General features: G+C 47.3%; 1 protein-coding gene across 2 annotated transcripts in view; it reads right to left on the bottom strand.

The window, feature by feature from the left end:
• Positions 1–4890: 4890 nt before the first annotated feature.
• Positions 4891–10100, bottom strand: part of SPSB1 (splA/ryanodine receptor domain and SOCS box containing 1) — a 72946-nt gene continuing 67736 nt past the window's right edge. For both annotated transcript variants that reach the window (XM_067567335.1, XM_067567337.1), the window contains exon 3: positions 4891–7143. In XM_067567335.1, coding sequence (XP_067423436.1) covers positions 7016–7143 — 128 coding nt within the window. In that variant the 3' untranslated portion in view covers positions 4891–7015. The remainder of the gene's footprint in view (positions 7144–10100) is intronic.

Here is a 10100-nt window from a genome sequence, read left to right as displayed (position 1 = left end):
CCTGTGTCCTGGTCAAATGCCAGTTTAGGCAGGCATATTTTGCCAGCCTGTACCATGAACTGGATAGCGTATTTGCTTGTGCCAGTCCTGAACTGGGGTGACAGTCTACCAGGCTCTGCTAAAAAATAGCTACTGCCCAGGCAAGAGAGGACTACAGTGCAGGGGCTGATGAGATTCCTATATGAACAGGCAATATAACTAAGTACTTTGCGACCCTTCAGGACAAACATAGCATTTTCTAGAAATCCACACAGCAGCAACACCCCCACTCAAGCTTATATCCCTTTGCTTTAGATTTTCACCCCCTCCAGCTCCTTCCAGCTATTGCCATCTACTGCATGACCAGCTGGCCAAGAGGATGCCTTAAAACACACCCCACATGAACTTTGGGAGAAAACAGTGGTGGGCGAGTGCAAGGAAGCACTCAATCCACACACTTTTTAGAGGAACAGATTTAAGCTGAATGTGGTTAGTACTATGTACTGTATGACAGCGAACTTTCTAATCAACAGCACTGCAGTAAGAAGTGGCATAAACCCCCATGCTAGCAAGGGCTGTGATTTAGGATGTTCCAAGTTCTTTACCAGGGGAAGATCTCAAAAGCGCCTAAGAGATTGAGACGCACAAGTCCCACTGGGCTAGCATCAAGAAAAGCCAAGAATCAAGGCCTGCTGACTATCTAGATTTATAAACAATGGCACTTTCACTTAGTATAATTCTGTTAGTTTGGTTTCCTAAGGCACGTGCCCTGTTTTACAGGGATGGGGGAATATTAGCCCCATTTTACAGATGGGTTCACAGCGGATGGAAGAAGTTCTCTACCTCAGGCCAAGCTCACAGCTAGTCAAGCAGAGAGATTGTTCAAGACCAATTTCGTCACAACCAAAATGTTCAGCAGGAATAAGTCTATGTCAGCAAATCTTCCGCTGGAAAGCAGGCAGCATTCGTGTCATGTTGCCCACCTGGCAAGCTGTTAGAGAGCTGGGACCCAGCTTCTTGGTAGCCCACCAGGTAGGCAGAGCGCCAGGCAGCTCAAGGAGCCTCATCAATTTTGTTTAGGAATAGTCAAAATGAGATGTTTTGATTTTTCAGAATGGAAATTTTAGGCTGTCTCTGTTGCACAGGATATTCTGAAGCCACACATTTTTGTTCCAAGGCGGGGTTTTTTTTTTTTTAATTATCAGATTTTGCTGCCGAATGGAAATCGCAGGTTCTGACCAACCCTAATAGTTGCTGCAAGTCTATTTAGAGAAGCATAGGCCCAGACCAGGATGTTCCTGCAAGACCCAGTTGCCTTTATAAATGGCGGTAAGCCACTTTAACATCTATGCAGTACGGCAATGCGTGAATGGAGGAACGTGGCTGGACTGAGTGAGTCCCAGTTCCGCTAGAGATCAGAACAACAAGTTAGGCAGTAGACATGCAACACTGTACGCTTGTGTGAAGAGCTCTAGCTGCTATCTGCTATGTGCGTATGTGGTTTGGGTGGGAAACAAGCATTCAGAGGCAACAGAACAGAATGCACCAGGGCAGCTTGAACTCTAGTGGGAAGCGCATTGCTAAACAGTAAGCAAGTTGTAAAACACAAGGCAGACAAAACATCTGGCAGCTGCTTCAAATAGCTCTCTGTCTGCAGTGTGTGGACAAGCCTGCAGCAGACTCATAAATCAAAACATGTGCGAGGACAGGGCCAGCGCTCCGGGGGAATTTTGCACAGCCCTAGGACGAGCGCTTCTCCCTTCAGCACGACTTCCTGTGCCAAAACAAGTTTGACAAACAAAATAATTAAATAAATCTCAAAATATTTCCCTCTCCAATCAAAGTCAAACCAGCCTTTGGCACAAGATCAAGATTATTAGTGCTGCATAGGAAGTGTATGGTAGGATGGGGGAGCACACTAGGGGATCCTTTTCACTGCTAGCTTCAGAACAGCTTCACTCACTGTGAAGACGAGACCTTTGGCTCCCAAAATTGGAATATTCACTGCCTCAGGCAGCAGAGGAAGGCTGGTCACGTGGTTAAGGCATGGGGCTGGGACTCGGGAGATCTGCAGTCAGTTCTCAGCTCAGTCATGGACTTCCTCTGTGACCTCATGCCAATTACTCAATCTGTCTGTGCCTCAGCTCCTATCTACAACAAAGAAATGAGGATAATCCCTTTTGTCCAAGACTTTAGGTGTGTAGCCGAAGCAGCTAACCCATCCTACGGCTTGCACCGCTACAGCCATGGGTCTAGTTTTAGCGTGGAGCTTGCGCAGAACTAGTGCAGGTATGGCTCTTTGAGCTGTAAATGACACCTCTAGCTCAAATGTAGACATACCCTCTGTCCCCTTTTCAAAAGCCCCTGAAGCACTTAGGAACCGAAAGCCCACTGAAAGTCGATAGCACTTCAGCTCCTAAGTCACTTTTGAAAATGGGATTTGGGAGCTTTAGTTGCTGAGAGCCAGATGTTTAAAGGTATTCAGGCACCTTTGATTTCAGTGTGTTAGGTGCCTAAATATTTTTAAGAATCTGGCCTAGAGGCATCTTTGGAAAAAAAAGAAAAAAGACGGGGGGGGGGGGGAAGGGGGGATGGGACACATGGACATTTTTGACCATGCTCCTATTTAACTAGGATCCTTTCTACAATGGGGGGCGGCTGCATGGATGAGTGGAAAGGACACTCACTGATGGGTACCTAGGCCTGGCTTGTATTCTCAACTCTGCCCTGAATCACTGTGACCTCAGGCAAATCATGACACCTCTGCACCTTCATATGCATTATACTCAAGCTTCCTTTCTACATTAACTTCCACACTGACTGCTGAAGCACCGTATCTGTGCTAATAGCCGTTTTACCAGGGCCACCAATGCAAAACCCCTCCCGTTAGACTTTTAAGTGACTCCTTTCCCCCCCCTCAGGGCGGGGGTTGAGGAGGAGGAGGAGGTTATCTAAGCATCAGGATACCACAGATTCTTTCAGAGCTCACCACAGGACTTCTATAGGCAGAAGAATCTCAGCTACCTTGGATTGCATCACTGAGACAGCAAAGCAGGAAAGACTGCAATGAAATGGGAAGGCAAAATTCCAGGCAGATGAACATGATTGGTCAGCAATAGAGGGGAGGCAAGTGATACCGGCCAGCAAGCCAGGACTGGTCTAAAAGGAGGCCCTGCTGCATATGGGATTTGTAATTTTTATGCTACTCGGCCTGGGCGCAGCCCTGGCTGCCGTGGGCCAAAGCCGGAGCACATGCGACAGCAGGGGAAACAGGGCTCCACTGATTCATTAGGCTCTGCTAAGCCGTGATATCATTTGTTGATTCCAGCAGGCCCATTCCACATCTCATGACTTCCTCTACAGTTGCTATGGTGTTGTACATAAAACACTGCAAACTCCAGGCCCCGGGCAGGTCATTTTTCTCAAATATTCCCTGCAGCTGGAACACAAGCCTGTTTGGGTGTCTGGAGCGGAGCATAAACTAATTTCTCAGTCTTTGGCACCCGCCCACCTTCTGTCCCCACAAACACAGCCCATGGCTGTGGCCTCTCTTCCCCCTTCCCCCCCCGTAGTTTATGGCTCAGTAGAGCTTGCATTCCATAGAACATTGATGGGACAGACAGGCTTTACCCACATATGGTCAGCAATTAATATTTCTCTGAGTCCTTGCTACCTGCAGCATGATAAAGATGCAGAGATTAATTGCTACCGTGGGTGCAGGCCGCCTCGTTTAGCATCATTTCATTAGTGCTTTCCTTTAAATATAGAAGAGCTAGCACTGTACGAGGGCTTCCACCCCTCCCCTTAGAACAAGAGCTCCCTCATTTGGCTTGCATTTGCTCCCTGCCCAGGGCAGAGGCAAGTTCTGGTGCATTGTAACCTTGATTTGAGCTCAAGGTTTTACAGACCCCTTCCACAGCATGGAGCTGTAAGAGGTAGTTTTCCTATCACACCCACCTTACCCAGCTTGATAGCTATAGCACTGGTGTGATCCCTCTCACAAGAGGGTGGGATGCTTGCTCCAGATTAGTTCCGGTGCTCTTGGTTCCAGCCCAGTAAATCGCATACACACTAATGTACCAGGGAAGAACTACAACCTCCGAGAGGTCATGCAGGAGACATCGTACAATACTACAAAATCCTAAAGCAACCACCCCCAACTATTCTGGCATTTCCATTGGAAGATGGAGCTTCTTGGGATAGGGCCTTCCCTCAAAAGGGGTGAAGACTCTCCCTGAAGCCCCCAGTGTCATTTCAAGGAGTCACAGGGATGGGCGGGCATTGATTATACCAACTGCATCCCCGGTGGTGCTTAGAGTTAAAAATCAAAGTGGAACAGCTCTGACTGGTGAAAGATGCCAGGTTAGCAGCCCTATTGTGTGGGCAGAGGCAGTGAACACTTTTCTTCCTTTGGCTAGAACATGCTACTCCCCACCTTTCACCAAGACCCACTTAAGATTCCGATCCACATGACCCTGTTCCCCAGTCACCTCTATGCCTCCTCCAACATGGCCAGCCATATTGCTTTCAGCAGGAGACTGCCACCCCCTAATACCACCTCAGATGATCTTGCATAAAACCCCAAGCACAAGAAGTGATGATGGCCCTACATGGAAAGGGTAGGTGGGGAAGCAATAAAGCTTTCCAGCCTGAAGAGGAAGGATAATCTGGTGGTTATAGCACTAGAGATCTGGGTTTAATTCCCAGCTCTGCCACAGACTTTTTGGGTAAGTCACTTGGTGCCTCAGAAGGGCCTCTAAAATGGACTTAAAGAAAGGATGGATTATCTATTCAGTCTGGACTCTTTGGGTCAGGTCTAGGTCTCTTGGTTTGCATCTGTACTGTGTTGAGCAAAATGGGCCTCTGGTCTCAGCAGGGGCCCTGTAGGCACAAAGAAAAATAGGATTCCTGTTCAATATTTAATAAACTTTATTTCTGTATCAGGTTACTGAATATTATCTACAGCTGTAAAATAGAAAGCAAAGAGTTTAAAACTGTACAAAGCAATGCACTGGGGGACAGCAGAGAGACCGTGAAGACAAAGGGGTGCTAAAAAGCACAAAAATATCAGGGCAGAACATGGCCACTTCCCAGGAGTGGTGGAAGACGCTGGTAGAGTTGAAGGCAATAAAGCTAGGCTCTCTGTACATGCTGAATTCTCTTGTGCAACTTTGTATGTGTCCCACCCTGTAACAGAAGCTAGTACAAACCCCTACATAAAATTATACAGGTTACATTAAAAAAAAAAGAAAGGGGCACTTTACACCCCCACCCAGTCTTGGCACCAATTCTGTGCTTTAAAAATATACTATGCAAGTAGATTTTTTTTTTTTTAAAAAGGTACCCTACAGCAGCTGTTTAAAACAGGATTATACAAACACCACAAATATATATTAAACATTTTCAACAAAAACTCATTTGTACCTGTACAAAACTGAAGGAAAAAAAAACTCCAAGCAAACACACAAACATTGTTTTTCAAGACAAAAAAGAAATGTGCAAAATAACCCCAGAGAAGGCAGCTTAGTAGCTTGCTATTTGGAGAGGCCAGGAGAGAGCAGCTCCTGTGGATGATGGAAAATTGGGTCCTCTTTTTTGGCTGCTGGAGGTGAGAATCTTTATTTGGGATGTGCAAGGATTTCACCTGAATCACGCACCCAATTTTTTTTTTTTTAAAGTCTCACAAAGGTTCTTCTTCTCCCCATCTTTCCTTGACTGTAATTTTCACTATTTCCATTTGCCGTACATGTGAAGCTTCAAAGGGCACCGTTAAAACTCCCGTCACACTCTTTTCCACCACATCACCTCTAGACATCTAGCCTGCTGACATACTGTAAGTCAGGACACAAACACTGTTCACACCCTTCCCCCTGGGTCGTCACTCTAGCAGGGATGACAGAGAGGGTTATTCCTGCCAGACAGCAAGGAGATTATCCTGATAGACAACAGCAGGCTGAAAAGCTCTGCTTTGAAATACTCTTCAACAGCTTATCAAAGCAGAAGATTCCCTGGCAGATCCATTTCAGGTGCACTTTAGGCTGGAGCGCTAACATGGAGTGCAATATGCATGAAGCTGACATGGGTAAAGGAGAGGTTTGTGGTTGTAAAGGACTGTGATCAACATACATGCACCTGGACTAGCTGGCTCCCCACGGATGATATTGCATACCAGGGCATTGTGGCAGGGGGAAACTCACCGCCAGAGGGGGACAACCTGATCTAAAAGATGCAAGCTAAAGTGAACACAAGGTAAGAGAAGATGCAGACATCAGAGGGGCTGCTCAAGGGATTGGTTTCCCAGTCCACCACAGGCCTTACCTGCCACTAGTGTCACCGCCAGTGAAAAGGAAGACAGACAAGATGCAGGAAAAATGGAGTGGGGGATGTAGAGTGATAGTGAAAGAAATGAGATTCATTCTACCTAAAGCAACAGTTAAGACAGGGTGAGACAGTATCTTGACATTGACATCAACTACATAACCACCTTATCCAAGTTACAAAAAAGTGTCCATGTGGAGTTTTTTTGGTGTCTTCACTTCCCATTGAAGTATTTTATGTCCTTGCTTTTCAGAAGGCCTCCATCTCATGCCATTCCACACCTAGCACCTGGCGTTTGACGCATTGCCAATTCCAACACTTCCCCCTCCAAGCTTCCTGTACTCTCCTTCGGCCAGCACAAGGGGCAAGTTTTTCCCCTAGCTGCAGGAATTCAAAAGGATGCTCTACAGCTGTTTGCCAGGAGCTGGGAGGAAAACAGCAAGGGATGTGCAGAGAGATTCTGCAAGGTTGTGGGTTTTTTGGGAAGCATGTAGGGCTTTGATCTTCATCAGCAAAGATCATCTTAGTTGTGAAACAAGGATACTTAAAAATGGCCATCTTAAGGGCATATTTGGTTTGGCATTGGAGGAAGGGACTTGGGCCGAGGATGTCCAACACTAGCGATGGGGGGAGGCTGGCAGGACCGTTGTCCAACTGGTCAGTGGCAAATCGTTTGCCTCTGTTTCAGCTTTTTCACAGCATCCGTCAACGTGTAAGGTCATTGGTAGAGAAGGTAGCTCTTGAGGGATGCCGGCAGTGGCAGCATGGGGATCTCGCTCAGTCGATCCTTGCCCAGAGCCAGCCGCACAGAACGCCGGCACAAGTCCGTCAGAGGCAGTGGTTCGGCTGCAAGACAAAAAAAGCCACACATTAGTTCAGAACACAAGTGAGGAGCCTGGTTGCTGCATTGCTAGTTATAGGAGCTGACACTCAAGGAGCATGAGAGAAACCGAAGCCCTGACCTGTCCAGGAGCCTCTGACTATGCAGCACTCAGCAAGTGAGGCAGCAGTTCTAGGTTACAATGCAGGGGGTCCCGGTAGGCCAGAAAAGCTGTGAACTATCTGCAGCAAGCAGTGAAGGTGATGCATGCCCCAGAAATACCAAAGTAGGGTAAGAAAGGAGATCCTGGAATCCCCCTTTAAGTAATTACTGAGGTGCAGCAGCATTCACACTTCAGGTGGGAGATCTCACATTTTTAGACACCGTAACATGGGACCCAATATAGGAACTTTTGTGAAAGGTCTGTTTAAATATAGGACTGCATCTTGCATATGATTTTACCATTGAACGGCCACAGAGCAATGCACTGTTCTTCACATTTCTAGGCACCCCAGCAGCCTTCACATACATACTTCTGACACCCCCAACCTCTCAAAATAGACAGGCCAGCTCCATCAAGCTTCACAAGTCACTACATTTGGCTGTCTCACCAGACATTTCCCCTTCAACCTGCATTCTGATCCAGCAGCGCCAGAAGCAAATATGCACCTGTGCCCATTAGTTCAGGATCCATGCAGCATGTTACATAGCCCCTGACAGTGACCCAGCTTTATATAGAGCTCATACAGCCAGTTCTACTGGGAGATCTCACTCTGCATGCTCAGTGCATTGGGTACATTCCTTGTGCCCGCACAGCATCCCCCATGGTGGATATAAAGAATTACTATTCAGCTAATACTTCCTGAAATGCTATTAACAGTGCAAGTGCCCCTGCTGCTAAAGTGAGTGCTTGCAATGAACTCGCATCACTGGTGTGGGTAATGTCTCTTCTGCAGGCAGCCATCCCCCCAAAAAACTCTCATTGCAGCAGATCTCCATCTGCAGTTTCCCTCCAGGAAGATTTTTCCAATGAGGTAGCTCAAGACCTCAGTCTTGATCAAAGACTAATTGTAGCCACCTTGAGAAAAGCCCAAAGCCTAACATGAAGTCACCACCGAAGAGCAAGTTGATCTCACTTGCCTAGGTCAGGGCTTCAGTGGTTAGGGTGCAGATGAGACCCAAGCCACCTACATAATGTCTTCAGCAAATCAGGTTTAAAGTCTATAGCAAACAGGAGATGCAGTTTAATTTGAGCGAGCTGCCACAATAAATTAAATACAAACGAGGAATATTTACTAGGAACTTTTCACTGCTCTCCACAGGAAGGACTGGTTTCTTGCACTCTGAAGGCAAACAGCATGAACCAAAGTTACAGCTGTGCACAAGGAAAAGAAGCCGAACTTACAAGAGTTTTTCTTGATGAAGTTCTCCCTGCTCACCCTGGGTAGCTAAGGGCCAGGGTTTTTCAAAAGCAACAAGTTTTGGGTTGTCTCACTAGACACTTGAAGGGAGTCTGTTTTAAAAAGAAAATGCTCAACAGCATCAAAAATCCAGTCGGAAACCCCAAAACGGTGACTTTGCAAATCTTGGCAAACAAGTGACACTTTTCAGGAGGTGACACCGCATTAATGCCAAGAGCGCTAGCTTCCTCGGAGGGAACCAAATTAAGCTATTGACCCTGTTCATGCTGCAGCCGCTGCCAACAGATGGGAGGCAAAGCTTTGAGTCAATTTTCTGACCATAAAGGTCACTGCATTCAGATCTGCTCCCTACCAGAAGGGGGCCAGAATCGTTCCAGATAAAAATCCCTCTTGCACTCACTTCCAACTCTTCCCACCTCATAACAGTTTTAAGATCCACCGTTCCCTCTGTCCACAGCACTGACACTCACGCCCAGGCCATTCTCAATTCAAATTATTGTAGCCACTGCCTCCACCTTTTAGCCTCCCGACACTCATTTCACACCCTAGCCAGTGACAAAATAGCTTCTGGTTTCCCACTGGCAAAATGTGTGGCAGAGTTGTTCTGGCTCCCCTGTCTGAATCCTTTCATGGATTCCAAAGCCAGAAGGGACATTGTGATCATCTAGTCAGACCCCCTGCGTAACACAGGCCAGAGAACTTCTCCAAAATAATTCCTAGGGCATCATTTTTTAGAAAGGCCTCCCTCCATTCTGGATTTCAGATTAAGTGACCCTGCTTGTCGTATCAAATTCAAGAGTCCAGCCCCTACTTTCAAGGTTCGAGACACCTCTGCTCTTGCTCACTGTGCAGGCTTTCCACCTAGCCAACCGTGCCCACCTTGCTTGCCAATTGGTCTCTGATCTTTCCACTAGGACCTACCCCTTGGCCCATGCTGTCCTCTATGTATGGAAGGGCTTCCCTGCACCAACCCCAAAGGTTTCGATCCCTCCCAAGATACAGCTCAGCTGCCATGCTGATAAGCTAGCTCATTAATAGCAGTGTGGTGAGGCACAAGGATATGACCCTTTATAAGTCATTTGGCAATGGAAGGGTACACACTGTTTATTTGAGTCTCTCGCTCTACCTTCTCCAGGCCCGACCCCAAACACCCTTCATTTGTCCCTTAGCCTGTTAGCTCTTCAAGGCAAGGACTGCATCTCTGTTTATACAGCATTCAGCACAATGGGGCCCTGACCTTCCGCCTCAGGGCCCATGGCATCACTGACGCTGATGCAGTGGCCTTCAAAGAGGATTTTGACGCCAATCAATCCAGCTCAATCAAACTTTGCCGCACTTGAGTCAGTGCAGAGAACCCTAAACACAATCCCATAAAGATCTGCCGGCTCCACGGGCGCTAGGAGTGAGCTTACGTTGGTGGATGAAAGAAACAAGCCATGCTTGCCTCTTCGCCACTGGTCCTACCGCCACCTCTCGGGGAGGAGGGTTGGGCTCAGGATTGTTGCTGGGTACTCCAGAGCGGCGGCAGCTACCGACTGGTTCCATCTGCGCCTGGTAATGGG

This window comes from Emydura macquarii, unplaced genomic scaffold (assembly GCF_026122565.2).
Source record: "Emydura macquarii macquarii isolate MOO-44397 ecotype Brisbane River unplaced genomic scaffold, CSIRO-AGI_Emac_v2 contig_2768, whole genome shotgun sequence".
Classification (NCBI taxonomy): domain Eukaryota; kingdom Metazoa; phylum Chordata; order Testudines; family Chelidae; genus Emydura; species Emydura macquarii.
The sequence above is the reverse complement of the archived record's forward strand: the minus strand, read 5'-3'. Positions and strand labels throughout refer to the sequence as shown.